This window comes from Syngnathus typhle, linkage group LG2 (assembly GCF_033458585.1).
Source record: "Syngnathus typhle isolate RoL2023-S1 ecotype Sweden linkage group LG2, RoL_Styp_1.0, whole genome shotgun sequence".
NCBI lineage: Eukaryota > Metazoa > Chordata > Actinopteri > Syngnathiformes > Syngnathidae > Syngnathus > Syngnathus typhle.
In genome coordinates this window covers 11,878,259-11,899,503 of record NC_083739.1, presented here as the reverse complement: position 1 = coordinate 11,899,503, position 21,245 = coordinate 11,878,259, and the positions used below count along the sequence as shown (strand labels likewise).

The 21,245-nt window shown below is 43.0% G+C and overlaps 1 protein-coding gene across 1 annotated transcript; it reads left to right on the top strand.

The window, feature by feature from the left end:
- Positions 1–311: 311 nt before the first annotated feature.
- bmpr2b (bone morphogenetic protein receptor, type II b (serine/threonine kinase)) lies at positions 312–18,194 on the top strand. Its single transcript, XM_061298372.1, has 13 exons — positions 312–1,240; positions 8,414–8,599; positions 8,734–8,913; positions 9,888–9,986; positions 10,156–10,247; positions 11,480–11,710; positions 12,369–12,483; positions 13,280–13,440; positions 13,560–13,707; positions 13,811–13,947; positions 14,165–14,337; positions 14,433–15,751; positions 16,271–18,194. Exons 1-13 carry the CDS (start codon positions 1,159–1,161, stop codon positions 16,516–16,518), a joined length of 3,171 nt encoding a protein of 1,056 aa, XP_061154356.1. The 5' UTR covers positions 312–1,158; the 3' UTR covers positions 16,519–18,194.
- The last annotated feature ends 3,051 nt before the right edge of the window (positions 18,195–21,245 follow it).

Sequence of the window (21,245 nt, the reverse complement as noted above, 5' to 3'; positions counted from 1 at the left end):
GAGCAGGGATGCGCAGACAAATTGGAACACAAACATGGGTGCATGGAATTGTCCAAGATCTTTTTCCAGTGAAAGGAATTCGGAATGCTACACATACCAAGAGATAATTAAGGGGCAATTGCATGCTTCCAACTTTGAGTAAACTCGTGCAAAAATACAAGTACAGTTGTTGTTTTTCAATTAGTGACGCTATGGAGCCTGGAACCTTCCCATCCTTTCGTTCCAGGGTGTTATGCGCACCGTCTGCGGCACAGTGGCGCTGCGGTACCCGTTTTTGGCTCAGTTCTACTGTACTCCTCCTTCTCCGCCCTCCCGACGCCAACCCACAGCAACACGATACCGGACACGAGCGGTCCAAACAAGCCTGCAAATAAACGAGGCGTTCCCATCCGCCCCAGCCTGTCTGTCTAACGGAGCTCCAAAGCGTCTGGAACCAGCGCAGTCGACCGCCCCGGGGAAGATCCGCTCCAGAGATATACGTTCTCCCCCACCTCCGTTTGCAGAGCTCTCCAGCGATATTCCTTTCGTGTGTGGAAAGACTAAAAAGTCGCTGCGATTGGAAGATTTTTTTTCCCTTCAAGACCGAAAAATAAGCTGGGACGCAGGAGAGGACGAACTCGCTAGCAGTCGGCTACTAGGGAGCTTCTACTACATTTAGCTACCTAGCCAAGTAATTGGCTAACGTGTAATTACATGGGAACGTCCTGTTTGCAGAGCAGACGCTGGGGTGGACATCAGCGGATGGTGCATGGATAATTAAATGGCCTATCCGTCGTTTTAGGCGACATTTTTCGTCCTGAGCCAAGTTTTTTTGCAGCAGCAGCAGCAGCGGCGGCAGGAGACTGGCGTCCAGTGGCTAGCATGTCAGCTTGTATAGATGGCTTGTTTTCGCAATTGCGTTTTATATACGCCCGACATCTCAAGCGCATAGTTTTTATGCAGCAATTAATCACGGAACGGCGTTAACTTAAGTTGTTTACTCTCCTCTTGATGGCACGGCGAGCATCAAATGTATAGCTGTACGCCAGGAAGAGCATTTCGACCTGAGGACTGAAGGAAGAAACATTTATGTGGTGACTGCAAAACGAAGAGGACCAGAAAGTACATCGAGTGTGTGGATTAGCTCCAAGTGAAAAACCAAAGTCGATCAATACGATCATGCCTTTGGGCCGAACTACAACGATGCAGTGTCTGGCAAAATTCGGCTTTTGCCTGGCTCTTCTCCTTACCCCGGTGGCTGGTAAGTGGCTTAGTTGCGTATAGATTATTGTCTTGTAAATATTTCATGCATTTACTGTACTATAGTGTTGTGTACACCGAACACGTCACTTGATATTACTTAGTGTGGTTCCGGTTTGAAGTCTCCACAATCTCGAATCCCTTCAAAATATCATCTGCCTGCCTGCCTGCCTCCCGGCCCCCTTCTCTGGGATTTCTGCACAGTTCGGTGGATCTCATCTCATTGTTGTCTAGTAGCCTTCACAGATAACTCATCTTGAGCACTGAAGCAAATACCCACACTGGCTCTTTTTTTAATCGTTCTGTGTACAAAGGCCTGGAAAAACACTGCCAAACATACTGCAGGCCTTGTCTGCCAACTTGTGCCCCAACCCCCTCCTCCGTTTTCCAGACATTGGGTTGAGGCCAGGCTTCTGTGACACCTTGAGCATGATAAGATGCTCGCTTGGGCTGTGCTGAGATGGAGGAACAGTGTATGCAGGGAATGTGTTGGAAGATTGTTTTTAATGAGCATAGTTAATGGTACGGTCTTCGCTGGTGTGCTGGAATTATTCGTATTTTTGGTCATACATATGTGTGTTACCAGTTATCAAACGTTTAACACAGTTGTGTTTGATTTGAGTTATGCTCTGTTAATTTTAGTGACTAGAAGTTGTGTAATATAGTTACACCCAGGTCAACTTGCATTGCATTGCTTGGGGGAAAAAAAGATTTGCTGTTTTGAATGACAGGTCCATACAATTACCTTATTAACGAATTTCATGATAAATATTTCAGGTACATATTTGTAAGTAATGAGTCAAGTCTTGTGTACACTTAATGGTTAGAGTAGATAACAGTAAAACTATCGTTCAGTTGGCCAATGTTTGAAGGGCCATAATCAGTTGATTTAATCATCCTATTTAACTTGCATCTGCACTATCAATTTGAAATAATGTTATTTTATTAATGCAAAGATGGAAACGCATCTTTTTTTCTGATTCGTTGAGTAATCGACAAACTAATCAACAGATCATTAAAATAGTCATTAGTTGCAGCCCAAATGGCCCAGGTAATAATAAAACAAATTGCATGTAGTATATAAAATATCCTTGAAAAATCAAATGTAGAAGAATGTTGTGACTTGCACTTTTGTTGGACCGAGTATAAATATACTGAATTTTGTGTAAGCTCACTGAGTACTAACACTTGATGATGTGATTGACTTGGAATTGTGATGAAAATGTTTTATTTCAATCAAATATTCTTATATTGTTATTGTTTTTATTGAACACGGCCTTCTGTATAACCCTCTAGTAAAGTCTTGTCATTACAACTTCGCTACCAGAAAAATTCCCATATTAGCAAACAAAATAAACAAAACTAATCAACTAACCAAACATTCAAATAATAAATAATGCTTGTGGCAAATATGTCGTGTGTTACTTTGGGTGCTGAGATGTCACAGGTATTAAAAGCAGTGATCACATGTGGCCGGCAAGGTGACTATTGTGCTCTTGCCGGTCGATGTTAATCACAGCATTCAAAAGCAGTGTTTTTTTTGTTTTTGTGTTTTTTTGGAAAGCCCATAGCCTGCAGAAAAAATGGGAGATGAGGTATTTTCAAGGTAACAATACAGCTCCAAATAAACAAATGCATAAATAAATGTGTCTGCGTGATTAGTCAACTAAACTTGGCAGCCATTGATAAAACCATGACTTGTACTTGAGGATTGGTGTTTCTGTTTTGATATGCACCCGCATCCAAAAATGCTTGTTTTTGGATTCAATATTTGGGTTATATCACAGTTTGTTTTGGTTTAGCTTGTGTTTCCCTCCGAGCAGAAAATATATTGAGGAGATGAGTGAGATGTGGAAAGAGGAGAGTAAAACGTATTGACAATTTCTAAGCGCAAGAGAGGTCGGGTCAAAACCTATTTATCATTATTGCAAATGTGAAAACCTATTCTTATGGAATTTGAAAAAACTATCAAATTAATTTGGATTGCATATCATATGCGATATGGCAGAAAGATCTTATGCCATTTATTTTGGGGTAAGTCACAACATGTTTCTTAGCAACTGTGTTTTTATGGTGCAGAAAAAGAGTTCTGAATAACAAACGGGCTGTGCCATTCCTTCTGGCAATCGTGATGAAAGTGAATGTTCAGAAACATAAAACATGAACATTTCTTGGACAAAAGGTTCACTTCTTGGCTCGTGTTCTCATCCATGTTTACCTTGACGTACGTCTACAATGCTGACGGCCCTCCAAGCCGACTTGTCTGGAAAGTGTACACTTGACTGTATGTGACGTTAAAGTTGTATCAATATTGTTGTGTTTTTCGAGTACGAGTACAGATGTACAGCGTCCTTCTTTTCAACAGCAGTAACCACTGGAGTGCGATAATGGCTTTTTCTCCTGCGAGCAAGGCTTGAAAGGAAAAGGAAAATCTGTCTTTAGTTGATGCAAATCTGTGTGGGCCGTTTTAACAAATTTTGAACGGGTATTCATTTTTCAAATGAAACGCTCCAGCAAATTTGAATGCCTCGCAATGATACAAGGCTAACTGTTCAATTCTGGGCACCATAGAAGAACAATTGGGACGGCGCTTTTACTGCCCTTTTCGAAATGCTGTGATTTGCACATGTATGGTTTTAAAGCACCAATGTGCTTAAATGTTACGACTTTCACTCAAACTATATTTTAAACATTGCTATTCTTCTCTGATTCTCTGAACATACTTATATATTTTGCTCAAAATAGAATTTGCCGATAATTCCGTTATCAATATATATCACGATTGATATGTGATCAACACTTCATTTGTGACATTGCATGAACAACAAATGAAGTTTAATGGGACGATCAATGAGAGGGTATTGCATCTCCATATTTATCGATATCGACCTATATAAATGATATCTTGATAGAATCTTCTGCCACAAAACCTGTTTGGGAAAAAAAAAATGATGTGGCAATATTTTATGTGCTGAAGAGAGACAAATTCACCTTTAACAGAGTGACTGCAAGGCAAAAGGTTTCAAAAAGAAAGCATCTGCTCATGATCCCAACCATGCCTGCAAGGCAAGCCAAGTTGTAAAACTTGAAAATGTCTTTGCTTTGGCTTGCATGGCTTCTTCTGAGACGTGCTCATTAATCTGGAGTTGTAAAACATGGTGGCACCAGAGTGACTAGGGGAGCTTTTACCATGCAGCAAGATAATGACCCAAAACACACAAAGGACTTTGTTAAGACCAGAAGTGGAAGGTTTTTGGCTGGCCAAGTCATGCGTAGAGCTAGGAGCCTCCTTAAGAAGAGATTGAAGGGAAGTAAGCCCATCAAAGATAATCAAAAATAGCTGAAAATCAAAATCAGGTGAAGTTATTTCATACTTGAGGAAGCCATGATGTCCTTTTGTTTTCAGCGGCATGTGGCAGTCATGTGCGCTTGACAAGAAGGGTAACCGAAGCCTCCTTTTCGTTTCCCTGCCTCTCCAATTGTAAGATTCTTCTTCAAGTATTTAATAATTGAAACAAGAGTAAAGATACAGTATCACAAGAAGGACCTAGGGCAGAGTTTCAGCAGTTTCCTTTGAAGAGTAGCATTTTAGGAAAAGCATGAATTGCTGTCTGAGACATTTTATCACACTTAATTTGATTGTCTGGTCCAAATAAAGCAGAATATTTCAAAATCATCAGCTGAGCTCCATATGCTTGCTGAAAATGTGTTTAACGGAGCTATTTTCACCATCTGAAATCAAACATTTTAGATACCAAACATCATTTTAAATAAAACAATGGCTTGATTATTAAAATAGGTGTCGATTAATTTGATCATCCATTAGCTATGTATTCTACAATAAATGATTTGATGCGTTTTTTTGAGGTGCGGGCTGCCAAACGAAGGACGGTTCAATTTGAAAGTGGACAAATTAGATTTGGTCTGACTTCATGGGATTATGATTTGAGTCAACATGGTACGACTCAAATCGAACGGGTATGATGCAATGACTTTTTGGTTGACATTTGAATGACCTTTTCGTATTGTAATTGTCCCTATAAGACATTTGGGATAGACCAGCGGCGATCATCATGTGCTTTGTTCATAAATGATTTGAGACTATCCCCTTGTTGTGTAACAGCACGCCACCTCACTCATCTGTTTTCACCACATATTTGTGAAAGTTAGAATACAGAGGGTGGTTGGGGCAGCGGGGGTGGAAGCCAGGTTCTGGCACAAAAGCATTGTGGTCAGTAATTGCGGCCCTCCGATTTGAGGGCAGTATCAACTCTGGGATTAGCCTAACCGTACCAGACCCAGACAGACACAGACTGAGTAGTGGTGGCGCTTTTAGGGGGTGGTTGTCGTTACACAACAGATGGCATGGATTAAGTACGTACTTGCCCCCACTTCATCCCTGCCATCCTTAAACAAGATTGGAATATCGGGGGTGTCAGCAAAGGCCCCTGAATCCACCTCAGCAACGAGAACACACCCAAATAAAAGCTGCAGCAGGTAGATTAGCGCTGATCAATAAATAGCTTGACTTTCCGCAATAATAGGAACGTCAGATCCAAGTGGTAAGAGTAATCACCCAAAATACTGTCTTTACTTTCTTTAATTGGAGTTCCATAGATACGTACGGATCCTTATAAAGGATTTAATTGCAAATCTCCTCAGTAGGATTTCTGACACGATTGCTGCGTTTTGCAAGCTTCCCGTGAATTCAGTCCAATAACTCCACATTGCCGTCAAGTGCCCATGTGTCCAGACTTTAAGGACACCCTGTAGTATTCTAACGGCTCTGTCTTGCATGACTCCTCTGGGCCTTGGCAAATAAGGTCAGATTAGATTTGTTGTTATTCACCAATGAGGCTGAGCGGAAGGGGGGTTGTTTGTGGGGGAGGGCGGGAACACCAGCTCCGGGGAGGAGGGTTACTGGGCTAGAGTGGGGGAGAGATGGAGGGGGTGAGTTTGAACAAATATCTGGGCCAAGGGGTGCCCACTAAGTGCCAGTCATCGTCCAATGAACAAGCTTGGAAAGAGAGCCACACACAGCCTTTTGATATGACTTTGCCTTTCTCTCTCACGTGTCACGCTTGACCGGGTTTGCCAGTACAGCAGTGGAAGCTGGGCTCAAGCTCCGCAGAGCACGACCGGGAGGAGAGGCTGCCATGGCCAATCAGAGATAAACATTGGGATTGGCCGCCAACCAGAAATGTCCCCAAGAGATTGAAAGAATTTTGTCAAAGCAGCAGCAACAACAACCAATGACCTGCAGAAATGCGCTTGAAGTTGAAATTGCAAAAAGGTCACAGCTATAGTTTGAGCTTTTCTGTTTATTTGCTTTGTTTTTTATTCAAGGATCGAATTGGGCGGTTGAGTTTTAGGGCTGCAGCTGTCAAATTTTTCAACATTCGAACCACGTACTGAAAATGATCTCAAATAATTGTGTATTCGGAAACTACTGGTATATTTTTGCTCACTACAATTAATTTAATAATGCACAACCAATTGGTTTCTTTTTGTAGCTGATCAACATTTGACTCTTCAGAAACACTTTCAGAGTGGCAATTTTAAACATACTTTAACCTTAAACTTATTATTTCTTCTTTAGAAAAAAAAAAGGGCAATAAATATGAGAAAAATATTTCACTTGAGCACCTCGCCTGTGACTTAATACAAGCTGCAAGGCTGTGCGTTTCTGGATCTATGATAACTTGGACAATAATTCGAATAGAAGTTTTTGTAATGTGGAAGTGCGAAATCCATCGATAGAATAATCTGTATTGCACAACACATTGATCATACACACTTTATACGCACGTCGCGGCAATACGCTTCAGTATGGTGGAAAGGCTTTTACCCTAACCCAGGCTCTCCTCCCCAAATCAGTTATGAGCGACCCCCCGGGGGTGCTGCGTTCCCCTCCTGCCGAGATACGTATCTAAAAAGCCCTCGGATTTTTTTCAATTCTCATTGTATTATGGGCATACCGTGTTAGCTTTCAGGGATTTTGTAACATTTGGCAGCTCTATCTATTTTCCGACATAAACGCCCATTTGCCGTGTTGCATGTTAATGTGCTTGGTTAGGAACACAATGCGAAATTCGACTCGCAGCTGTGATGAGAATCCGCTTATTTCGAGACTCGGGTCACGGTACTGTACAGGAGAGTAGATGATGACAGTAGATGATTTTTTTAACATTCCAAAAGAGACGGGAATAAAACCAATTAGTGCAAAGGATAGGTGAAACTTTTGAATTCTTGTCAAACCACTAGCAGCCAACAATGTCCGTGTGTTTGTTTGACTGTCTCGGGTGTTGTCACTTCCTTCCATTGTCCCTATATATTTCCTCCATTGCAGCATGTATCCTGATGTCCGCCAGCCCTCCCTTCAGCAGGACATTTCCAGGAATTTTGAAGCGTCGTCAAGGAAATTGATTCATGGAAGGAAGGATTTTTGTCTTTGGTTACTGTATATGGCGTTAGAAGAAAATTTGGCCATTTGGGAATAAGGAATCGACAAATGAACAGATTTTACCAATTGAAGTGCCACTATGAAATAAATATGATTGTCTAACATCACACGCCGAAGCACTGCAATGTGCTGTTTACAAAATATGAATAATAATGTATTGCACCAGTGAAATAAGCGTTTGGCACCTCATTACATCTGTTTTGAATATTTTAGTTGTTGTTTTTAATATTTGCGTAAGCAATGGAATGACGCCTGTTTGACGTCTGTGATTAGTGTCGCCTGTGAGTTTACACTTGCAAGCATGCTGGATTGTGATGTCCTTTCTGTGTGAGCGCTTCCATATGGGTTCTGACCTTTAGGACAGAATTTAATTGACATTTGCATCGATTTTTGACTGAAAATAGAGAAGCGCACTTTTGCGGGGGTGGGGGGTGAGTCGAGCAACTCCGAGTTGAAATGTCTGATGTCTGGATGGGTAACAGTTATACATTTGCTTGTAACCCTGAAGAGCTATTTTCAGCATACTTTTAAATAGCGTTAGTATAAAACTTACTGTGTGCTGAATAATGTTATCGGCGTCCACGGTCTTGTTTATTTTGTAACACGTAGCGGTGTGGGCGAACGATAAAAACACACTACTGCTTATTAGATGCTCGGCAAAAGCAGTGCGCTTTTGAATAGGATTTATGATGATCTCGTCTCTCTTTTTAGCGGCACAGGGCGAAGAGCGAGAGTGTGCCTTCATTGACCAGCAGCAGCAGTCGGAGGTGGAGCGATTGGCCGGGGGCGAGGGTCGGGTCTCGCCCGAGAATACCACCATCCGATGTGCCAAGGGCAGCCATTGCTTCGGCTTGTGGGAGAAAAGTCCACCGGGCGAAGTCCGATTAGTCAAACAAGGTAGAACATGCGGCACAAGTTACAATGTATGAAATAAAGCACGCACACATATGTAAACCTAAGAATCAGGCACTTTGATTTAAATTCTCCCCTTGTAATATTGCCACATCTGTGTCATTGTCTACCCCAACCAGGTTGTTGGTCCCACCTTGGAGACCACCAAGGATGTCGCGATGACCGCTGCGTGGTGAACAATCTTTCGCCTCAGACCCAGAACGGGACCTACCACTTCTGCTGTTGCGGCACTGACATGTGCAATGTCAATTTCACAGAAGACTTGACGACTCCCACTCCCACCACTGCACAGCCAATCTGTATGCACACACACACACACACACACACAGACACACTAACAGTTCAGCATTGAAGTCTTCATACTTTGGAACGTTAACAAGCTCGGCAAGCAGCTGTATAGTCAATTGTTCCTTCCTCTTAATCGAGCAGTGAATAAAATGTAGTGTGTGTTCTGTCTGAGGAGGCGGAGCACATACATACACGCACTCACGCTGCCATTTATGTTGCCACTCCGCATTCCTTGGAATGCAAGGCGTCTGTCTGTGTTATCAGTCTGCGGGTGCTTTGGTGACTGTTCTACTTAGCAGACAGGTGACAAGGCAAACATGGGAGGAAGTCAGAATGAATGATTTCAGCATGTTGGTTTATAAAACATGTATTAATTTGTAAGCGTTTTTCTGTACTTTTATTCATTCTTACCTCATGTTTTAATTTGTAATCATTTTTTTGCACTTCTTTTCATTCTTGCCACTATTGAGGTAACGGCTTTATTTAACTTTAACTCGCCATTCATATCATCGAATGCCTTTAATTACTCGTCTTGGTCGCGTATTTCTTTAGTTACCAAAAATATAAATGTGCTCTATGTCAAGTGAAATATATGATTTTTTTTATAACTTGTGATATTCAGTGAGACATTTATACAGTATACCAAGCCCCAATTTTATGCATTATTACTTGTGCTAAAAAAAAAAAGGTAATGTTACCATTACTACACTCCTCTACAATCCATTATTGATTTTGCAAATCAATTTTATAAGGCTTGGTTTTGTTCTGGGGCTGCTTGGTTGCCTCTGGCACAGAGTGTCTTAAATACAGGGTCCAATGAAATTTCAAAACAATCAAGGCATTCTAGAGTGTGCTACTCAGTGTTAGAGCTTGGTTTTAACCGCAGGTCCTCCAACAAAAAGCGCTGTATACAGATATATATTTGTGTAGGTTTGTTGTGGCCATTTTCTATCTGCTCAATATTTTTAAACCGTTATCCGCACAGACCCGCGCTATGAAGAGACAATAAACATTGCCCTGGCAACCGTCTTTGTGTTGGCCGTCATCGTGGGAGCTGCTTTCTTTGGTTACCGCATGATGCATGGTGAGTTTCCATGGCGCCACACTGAGAGCAAGAACAGACCACATTCAGTAGCTAAGTTTGTTAAATGCTTTGGTGGAGCCGTAATCACTGTATTAAATGGAATCTGAGAGGACCTACTTTAAAGTACTTTGTGTGTGCATGTTTTTTTTTTTTGTTTGTTTTTTCCCAGGAAATAGTAAGCAAGGTCTTCACAATCTGAATATGATGGAAGCTGCTGCCTCTGAGAGCTCTTTGGACCTGGATAATCTCAAGCTTCTCGAGGTCTGTTTCTGAAATAGCATCCGTTTTTTGTTCTACAGAGAAAGCATGCCACTTATTGTATATAACACATAGTGGGACAATTTACAAGGCTGTTCAGTTTCACCACACTCCTCAGTTTGAACATTTTGGCAGAATTAATTGCGTGGGGGGCATCCATAATAAACACAGTTTAAGTACGGTAGTTCTTGTGGTGTTCTGATCCGGGTTTTATGCTGTTGATTTGATACCAATGCCAATACCGATCACAAATTAGGTGTCGAATTTGCACTTTTGAAGCTACAACTAACAATTTTTTTTAACTCATCCAATGTTGACGATTATTCAAAAACAGAACATTGCTTCAAATTGACATAAATTGTGATTCTGTAACGTGTCAGGAAAATTAGCAAATTTTCTTTATGGATTAAACACAATAAAAATGTATTAAACAAATTTAATGATTTGTTTCATTAAGTATAAGGAGATCCATCTATCCATTATCAGAACCACCTAGCCACACAAGGATCAAGATGTTTGAAGTTGTATTTTTACCTTGGTGTCAAGACACCCTGTAGAACACACAATAAATGAATTAAAATAATTAAATCAAATAAAACAAAAGTACCCACTGGCCATAAGAGGTACCAATCAGATATATTTATATGTACGTATATATGTACATATATATGTATATATATATATATATATGGATATATACGTATATATATTTAAGAACAGGAGGAATCACCATTGTTCATTTTCCAGACTCCAGAGGAATGGTTTTCGCCTTTTACTTCTTCCAAAAAATTAACTTGGAACTACCACCCACAATGATAAACACGCTTACAAAATGACAACACCACCTCAAGCTTCAAGTCTAGGCATGCTTGTTATCAAACTGATGAGGTGAAAACAGCACCAGTAACTGAATGCACATAAGAAACGACAGCATATTCAAATGATATGACTTTTATATGACTATGGATGGCTCACTATTATCCAATTCTCACTCTGAAATGCACCGTTGTCCATTTTTTTTCACCAACTTCACTTCACCACCAATAAAAGAAGCCCAGGAGGCAGATACCTCTGATTTGAATTTGAATATTTGTTATGTGTAATTTTAGCAGTCATGCTGTGGTGCACAGTCCCCCATCCAATTCATGGAATAAGGCAGACAGCTTTTGAGGCATGAATTGAATTCCTTCCATTAAACCACCCACCCCCTTCCCTTCCCTTTTTTTTTTTTTTAGCTGATCGGCCGGGGTCGATACGGCACTGTCTATTGCGGCTCCCTCGATGAACGACCTGTCGCCGTTAAGGTCTTCACAGCCGCCAACCGACAGAACTTTCAAAATGAATGCTCCATCTACCGGCTGCCACTACTGGAGCATGACAACATCGCCCGCTTTGTGGGCGCTGATGAGCGCACGGGCCCAGAGGGGCGCACCGAGTACCTGCTGATCATGGATTACTACCCACATGTAAGTGAAGTGACTAGTTTAGTCACTGTTGTTTGTATATACGTACCTTTTTCTATGAAGACAACCCAAAGCCACCTCTTGGTCATGGAAAGTATTGTAAGGAAATGACAAAGTGTGCATCTCAATCAACTGCCAGAGTTTGCGCACGTAGCTAATGTTGCTATTTTGTCAGGGATTCTAAAAGGTTGCAAATAGTTGTACACAGTTTTTCTTGACAAAAGAAAAACAGTTGACACTATTAATTACGTCTTTGCGACAGTTTGCGACTTTGAAAGGACTTTGCCATAAAAAAATCAACATTCAGGCCATGAGCGAACCATCACGAAGGTTACTTCGCTGCTCAGTGAGCCTTAAGAAGGAAGCAGTTCATGATCAAATAGAACTAAAACATGACATTGAGGGTTTTAAGAGCTACCATTAAAAAGTCGAAGTATAATAAAAGCTGAATTATTTGCTCTGATAAACAACCTGTGTCATCACTTGGATGTGGTGAAGCAGCTTGTCACTTGTTTTGAAGTGGCGGCACAGACTCAGCAATCCCCTCCGCACGTCACATCTCGTTTTGTCAAAGCTTAAGTGCTATACTTACGATTGAATTGACTTTTTCCGCCTCATCAGTTTCCCATCGGTGCTTCTTTTTTTCTGTCTTTTACCCTAGGGATCTCTAAGCCGCTACCTGAGTATTCAGACCAACGACTGGGTCAACACATGCAGGCTTGCTCACTCTGTCACTCGTGGATTGGCATACATGCACACGCAACTCTTCAAAGGAGGTGAGCTGGCAGAAAAATCACACCCACAGGTTTTTAGACCTACGAGCATTTTAGAGCAAGATTTTTTTTTCTCTTTTAGCCAGTTTTATTTGACTTATTTGGAAATTCCTGTCTTCCTGCCTGCACAGTACAGCTCCGTGTACCCGGGCCTAATTATAGATTCAAGGAAAATTGGAGAGAAGGTTGAAGTGAGCTGATGTGAATATTCCCCAGGCTTAGTGAAATCATTCTTGGTAGGCAGAAGTGACAGCTAAACAGAGCTGCAACTCCTTTGGCCCTCCTCATTCTTCGGAATCAGCAGGGGTGCTCATCACAGTGTCAGCGAGGCTTACAAGCCGGGACAGCAAGTGACAGGCGAAAAGTAGAAAGGAAGGACGAGTTGCCCGCTGTTGGTGGAGCTGCGATCAGGAAAATGGATTCAGTATTTCTAGTCAGTAAGATTGCTCAGGCAGGGGATATTAGGCAGTATGACCATATTAATAAATCTAATTTTTATCGATTTTTCTTTTTTAGCAGCTTGTACATTTTGTTTCGATAGAATGTCAAGAGGAAGCGATATGAGAGGATTTGTTTGAAGCTTTGTGGTTCAATACGGAACCTCTCAAGTTAGGGCAAGGTACCACCGTGCGTTTACTAACTAATGGTGCCAAACCTGTTCATTTTTCAAGTGGTGATCTATATTGTATTTTGTTCTAATCGGTCACTATTATCCAACCCAGTGAACTATAGAAACAGCCTAACCGCCACGGCATTGTCTGGAATTTTATATCGCATTTCTTCTTTCCTTCTTTCAAAGACATGTACAAGCCAGCAGTGTCCCACAGGGACCTGAACAGTCGGAATATTCTCGTTAAGGCCGACGGCACTTGTGTAATCATCGATTTTGGGCTGTCCATGAAGCTGACGGGTAACAGGCCAACACGCCACGGCGAGGAAGATAACGCTGCTATCAGTGAGGTGAGAGCAGACTCCTAGTTAGTTACAGGTACTCGAAGGAGAATTTAATGAAAGAGATGGTAGTGGAGTATAGCAATAAGGACTCATTTTGTTTTCTCTCATTCTTAACCGCCTTGTAGGTGGGCACTATCCGCTACATGGCCCCAGAGGTGCTGGAAGGAGCAGTCAATCTGAGGGATTGTGAGTCTGCGCTGAAACAGGTGGACATGTATGCTCTGGGCCTGGTCTACTGGGAGACTTTCATGAGATGTACAGACATTTTCCCCGGTAAGACTTCACTCATGTACAGATGCATTTTTTTTATATAGTATGAGCATAAAAAAACAGCCCCTAAATTGCACATCTTTCCTCCTGACCTTACCACCTTTAGGCGAATCTGTACCAGAGTACCAGATGGCCTTCCAGGCAGAGGTCGGGAACCACCCGACGTTCGAGGACATGCAAGTGCTGGTGTCAAGGGAGAAACAGCGGCCCAAATTTCCAGAGGCCTGGAAAGAAAACAGCTTGGTATGTGCGTATGGAACGTCTGAGTCGGAAACACAAATAGGAGTATATCAAAAAATTGAAAACAAAAAAAAATCATTCAAGTAAAAGGTTTGATGCCAGTGAGACACAGGATAAATAGGAAAGGAAGTATTTGCAAAATATTTTGCGGACTCTAAAGCCAGTTTGAGAACGATGAGTATTCTGGCAATTACAATGCGACTCATCTCTTCTCTGGCAGGCTGTTCGCTCTCTGAAAGAGACAATGGAAGACTGCTGGGACCAGGACGCGGAAGCCCGCCTCACAGCCCAGTGTGCCGATGAACGGGTGGCCGAGCTGCTCCTCATTTGGGACCGCTCCAAATCCGTCAGCCCCAAGCTCAACCCTATGTCTACCACTCTGCACAATGAGAGGTAAAAATCTTAATTAAGGTTCTCCTCTCAATGAAATGCCTGTCTGCCTGCCTGCTCTTTAAAACCAGAAATACTTTCCCGCCGTTTCCATCTAGAAACCGCGTGACACCCAAGTCTGGCCCATATGCTGATCACTCCTCCACTTATATTGAAGAGCATGAGGGCGTGGCCAAAAACGCGCAGGCCGATACTACGAGTTCCGCAGGTGTCCGAATCGGGGGTGGGACCGGGGAGAGGAACAGGAACTCCATCAACCAAGAACGGCAGCAGCAAGCTCAGGCCCGCCTGCCCAGCCCAGAGGGTAGCAGCACTAGTGGGGCTTGCTTGGGTCTAAGAGGGAGCCCCTCAGAGTCCACCACAACCACCACTATCATTTCTGAGTCTGAGGGGCCAACGGGCTGCAACACGGTCCCCGTTTGCCTCCACCTAACTCAGGACGACTTGGAGACCACCAAGCTTGACCCCAAAGAGGTGGACAAGAACCTGAAGGAAAGCTCGGACGAGAACCTGATGGAACACTCGCAAAAGCAGTTCTGCTCGCCAGACCCGCTAAGCCCGGGTAGTTCCAGCTTGCTCTACCCTCTCATCAAGATGGCGAGCGAAGCCTCGGGTACGGCCGAACCATCCGCCCCCATACCTGCCGCCGTTTTCCCTCTGCCTAAGCAGCAGAATTTGCCCAAAAGGCCGTCGAGCTTGTCCCTGCGTAGCAAGCCAGCCAAGAAGGATTCGTCGTCCTCTTCGCTCAGGTTCAAGTTTGGACGATCGGGAAAGTCCAACCTTCGGCAGGTGGAGGGATCAAAGATTAACGGCGGTGCGGTAACGGGCCCAAACGTGGATACAGAAGCTCATCGGGGCACGGGCATAAATAATATACCTGCCCTACGGGACGTGCACGCTAACGGCAGCATTAATTGCGCCATCAACGGTCACAACAGCGGGCTTGTTTCTTCTGCGGCCATTGGCGGAAATGCAGGATTCGTAGGATCCGGCGTTCCCAACGGAAACGGAGTGTTACAGTCCGATGACAGTCGACTCAGCCTGGGCATCATCACGGCCAGCCCCGACGAACACGAGCCGCTTCTAAGCCGTGAGCAGCCGGATCCCAGGGACGCGTCTTCGAGCGTGGCCGCGCTGCGCTCGGCTCGACCCAATACCAACAACAACAACAGCAACACTGGCCACGATGAGAGCGGAGGCGAAAGCGAAGGAGGCGGAGACGAGGACATGGAAGGAGGAAGCGGGGCTCCGACGGGGCCCCCGACAGATAGCGCGGGACTCGCTTCCGGTGCCCCGGACCTCCCGGTGACGGTCACCATGCGAGAAGAGTCCCTGCTTAGGCAGCCCAGAGTTCGCAGACCAGAGAGACCAAACTCCTTGGACCTGTCCTTCACCACACAGGACCTGGCTTCATTAGGTGAGACACCGGGTCACACTTCCACTTTTTTGTGTACATGAGTAGCTGTCCATATTTAAAAATGAAAATGACATCACAGTTGCCAATCTTAAAAGATTGAGGACCCGGTCGTTTTCTTGGTTTGGCTGGAGCTGGTGCTTAGAGAGCAGGAAATGAGCAGAAATCCTCAGAGATGGGTGAATGGAGACACACACTACTTTGGCTGAGGACTTGGCATTTTAACATGGCTAAAACCTCCCAAAAGTTGATTTTGCATGATTTTGCCCTTTAACGACTTTTGTTTCGCTTCCCACATTTGTGGTTTGGACTTTTCTCTGATAATTGGTTCCCTTACTAACGCTCAGGCTAGAGAAGATCATAAAGCATCAACAGCACACATCTATAGCATGCACACAATAATCAGCCCATGGTACATAAACAAGTAAATTCACCAGTTCAATTATCAGACACGAACAAACCACCTTCACATGAGGCCAGTAATAAAAGTGTTCATTTCAAAAGTGTCATTTCTGTTTGCAGGTGACAGCTTAGGGCTGGGCACCGGCGATAAGATCAAGAAACGAGTCAAGACGCCATATTCCCTGAAGAAATGGCGGCCCACCACTTGGGTCATCTCCACGGACGCGAGGGGGCTCGAGGTCAACAACAACAACAACAGCGGGTCCGGCCGGGGCCAAGGCCACAGCCACAACCGGCCCAAGTCCACTTCAGCCATTTACTTGCGAGGTGGAGACATGGTTGGCGAGCGTAGCGACACTCTGGTGTGAGTGCACGGCCACCAGCTGTTGAAGACTGAACAAACACACAAAGTTTTTGGGGGACGGGGGAGGGGTGGGGTCTGAATCAGCAAGAAGAAGCTACGTGGAATAGTACACTAAGAGTCGAGTCCCATGTACAGTACACTAATTAGGTTTTCTTGCTGCGTCTTTTCCGATGAACATCATTTGCTTTAAACGCAATCCAAGCTATGCAGCATTCTCTCCCGCTCGTCTGTCCTGTTCTAGCCGTTCCTCACAAGCATCCGAGTGTTGTTTTCTTTCCTCCCTACGTGCACTTTGAGCCGATGAGATCGGCGTTTGGTCCTGCCCTGCTCGTCGTGACGGCGCCACCGCACGGAATTCAATCATGTGCTCTTGTTTGTTTTCGTTCAAGCACAAAGACCCTCTTGAAAAGAAGAAATGGTCTTAAAAGGCAGAGCGATGTTTTATTTGTAATTTTTTATTTGATTTTTGTATGCGAGACCTGTCGTCGTGGACTATCTGCGTTCTGTACCATCGCATAAGTTTAATTGTGCAATAGGATGTCGCTTTTAGATGCTAGTCATGCTTCTCCTTTTTTGTTTTTAACCCTCAATCATATTTTGAATATGTCAATCTCCTTTGCACTTACGATTAGTCACAATCATCAACCTTGCCCCCGCCCCTGTTTGAAGTGGAAAAACAAATGACAATCCTTCGTTCTCCATCCCAGGGGCACCAACAATCGAGCTCGTTTGACTGGTTGAGAAAATTGGGACTTTCCACACAATCGCACCATGAATCTCTTTTTTTTTTATTATTCAATCTATTTCAATTTTCAATCAATTTTTAATTCAGTCTCTTGTCTCAGTGTCACTTGACTTCATGTTTGATTGAATCACAACCAGAAGACTTTGTGCTTCTTGGAACTGTACTGGAAATGAGAAGAAAAAAAAAAGAACGACAAAGAATACCAAACCCCCTTCCAAACACGCTGAATATTGTTTGTGCTTCTACTGGTCACATTGCTTAATGTTTGAATGGGTGGTTCTACAGTATGTTTGTTTGTGTGTTTCTTTAAAGGGGGAACCCCAAAATTGTCTTTACATTAATATGTTTTATGTGCCCCCATTAGTTATTCTGATTCCATGAAATATGGGTTGCCAGGTTCTCAGGTCACAACCAATCACAGCTCATCTTAAAAAAACTGGTGAGCTGTGATTGGTTGTGTCCTGAGACTTGGCTGGGCAAAATGGTCACCACCCCTGAGATGGATAAAAACTGGTGAATTTTGCCTGATGAAATATTACTCAGAGCAATGTGTTTCAACTAGTTGGGCTGCACACAACATATTATTACAAAGAAAATGTTGGGGTTGATTTTCTCTTAAGTAATTTTGTTATGCTGGAGCTCAGCACTGTACAGTGACTGTACTACAGTCTGTAATGTTGTACTCATTCTGTATTCTCTGCGCCACTTCAGGATCAATTAACAAGTTTTCATTTATGTTTTTGTAATCTGTAATTTTATGCAAGAAAAAAACCACTATTGCATTTATTTGCATATTTTTATTGGATTCTGTGTTGCATTCAATGGACATCGATGACTTTTGATTCCCTTGCGACACGTTTGCTTGATACAATTTCCCTAAACCTTTTCAAGACACTATGGAAGAAACAAATATCAATAAATGTATGAAAACTTGAGTTTTATCTGTTTGGGTCATGATAGTATGAGCTTTTATATTCAGAAATATTACATTATTGTGCGGGCCTGGCCAAGAGAAAAGCATGGCTCTCTGCTCCATCTGAAAATGATCCTGGGAAAAGGAATAATCAACACAAACATTTTCTTTATAATAAAATGTTCTATGCGCCCCCACAAGTCATACATGCCATTTTTATTATTGCATTTGCAGAACATGAATTTGGTGGAAAAATAGATCTTAGGAGGTGGCCATTTGACCATTTAATGCCAATTGAAAATAGATATAACAGTTACTGAGGTTATTACAAATAGCTCGTGTTCTCTGTGTTTGGTCATGTGACGTTTGCAAACGGAGTCATAATTGATTGTACATATAAGAAAGGTAGCAAGCTCTGCTGTGAAAAGCCATTCCACAAAGATACATCCAGATGGCGCCAAACAAAATTTTTGAGGTCTGAGCAGCAACTAGGTAAGCTTTTCAGATACTAACAAATAGATTTTCCTTCCAATAACAGCAAATATGTGAATGCTGAATGTCTGTCTGTCTGTCTCCCCGTCCGTCCATCCATCCATCCATGGAATCAGGAGGTCATCAGTAAAGGAAGAGCAACTCCGGAGTTAAAAGGTTTGATTCGGACAGCGGGACTTCGGAACGGAGTGCTCCGCACGATCAAAATCAAGTTTTTGATTCCATGTGCTTTATTGAGTGTTTTTATATGTGAAGACTGCTGATATGATTGATAGATTCAATCGGACGCAATGCAAGGGATAGCCACCAGGGGTGCCCTAGGGTGACCTGACGGCGTGGCGGCCATTTTGGAAACATCATGGTACCGTGAGTGTAAGGGACACCCAAAATAAGGACATTCAGGTAAGATAAGATAACAATGCAAGATGTTGTAATGATTAGAGTACCTTAAAAATTCACAGTAAATAAGGTACTCTGTAAGTGGGACCCCCAAATGTCAAGTACAATAATAAAATGAAATGTAATAGTTAGAAGTTTGAATTAAAAAAGAAGTGCAACATCAATAAACAGTAATTGACCAAATAAAATGAACAGCTGAACATTAAAATCAATGAGATCAAAAGTGTAGGGAGATAAATAAAAAAAAGTAAGATAGTGGATGGCATGAAGTGGATAAGCAACTTTTGACCTCAACAGGGACAAAGGACGCAGCCATATTTGAAGACACTACTCAGGGTTAAGAATATTAAATAGGTTTTGACTAATAATCGGAAATCCAATGAAGCTACGCTCACGGACGCTCGAAAGTATATCCAAATTACCTCGAGTGACTTCCGGAGAATGAGAGGTAGTACACAAGGGACCCACAAGAGGGAGGAACCTGAATGAATGGGAACCGTGAGTGTAGGAACTTTCTGAAATAGTGACCCTCTGGCAACAACAACAGCTTGACCTTCCCTGGGGCCTTGCGGTGTATGAAGCACAGGAAAGTGGAAGGAATTAAATCCAGTATCTCCTTAGGTCGTGGGTTGACATGGGACAAAGAAGAAAGAAGCTTTTTTTTTTTTTTTGTAGGTACAACTGGCAGGAGAGCACTGGGGAGGCACTGTTTAGTCAGGGCTGGCTCCAATGCTCTTGAACCCTGATCGGAGGAGAAAGGCAGCGGTTCACCGCGGCTGGTTCTCACTCTGATCGGCATGGATTGATCCCCAGCTCTTCTGCCCTGAGTGGCTTGACCTGGATACCTAGCGGTGTTAACGAAGGGTCAAGGCGACTCAGGGGGTAAGTATGCGGCCCCCCTGAGTTCCGACTCTAGGAACAAAGCACGCAGGGTGTGGTGGTCCAGAGCGGAAGGACCTTAATCGAGGCTCAGTCTTCTATGAGGGTTAGCCTCGCTCATGCAACAGCACATTGCACCACACACGTTAATATTGGACTCTAAATGGCCAATTAGCACAGGTTCCGAATTCTTACCCCTAATATTCACATCCCCTAGTCCAGCTTAGGTGACTAGGCCGAGGATGCACCGGGACCTAGGCGAAGTAGAGAAGGGTTACTTTTTCAGCTATTCCCTCCACAGGTATTGCAATACAGGTGAGTTCCCTCTAGGTACTTTGTAGGCAGATTTTCCTTCCCTGGAGCCTAGCGATGTAGGAAGCACAGCGAAGTGGAAGGAATAAATCCAGCATCTCCTTAAGTTGTGCGGTGGCATGGGACAAGGAAGATTTCTCAAGAAGAAAGAAGCGGCAGGGATGTGCGGTCAGAGGAGGCAAGGGAGGCTACGACGTCAGTGCCTCCCCAGTCTTGAACCTCACCGCACGTCGTATGTATGTGTACAGTGACTGTACTACAGTCTGTAGGTTGTACTCGTCTGTATTCTCTGCGCCACCTCAGATCAATAAACAAGTTTTCATTTATGTTTTTGTAATCCGTAATTTGTACGCAAGAAAAAAAAAATTATTGCATTTATTTGCATATTTTTATTGGATTCTGTGTTGCATTCAATGGACATCAATGACCTTTGATTCCCTTGGTACACGTTTGCTTGATACAATTTCCCTGAACCTTTTCAAGACACTATGGAAGGAAAAAAAATCAAATGAATGAAAACTTGAGTTTTATCTGTTTGGGTTATAATAGTATGAGCTTTTATATATATTCAGAAATATTTCATTATCGTGCGGGCCTGGCCAAGAGAAAAGTAAAGCATGGCTCTCTGCTCCATCTGAAAATGATCCTGGGAAAAGGAATAATCAACTTAAACATTTTCTTTATAATGGAAATGTTCTATGCAAGTCATACATGGCATTTTAATTATTGCATTTGCAGAACATGAATTTGGTGGAAAAATGGATCTTACGGGGTGGCCATTTCACCACTTAATCCCAATTGAAAATTATATAAATTACTGAGGTTATTACAAATAGCTCGTGTTCTCTGTGTTTGGTCATGTGACGTTTGCAAACTGAGTCATAATTGATTGTACATATAAGAAAGGTAGCGAGCTCTGCTGTGAAAAGCCATTCCGCAAAGATACATCCAGATGGCGCTAAACAATATTTTTTGAGGCCTGAGCAGCAAC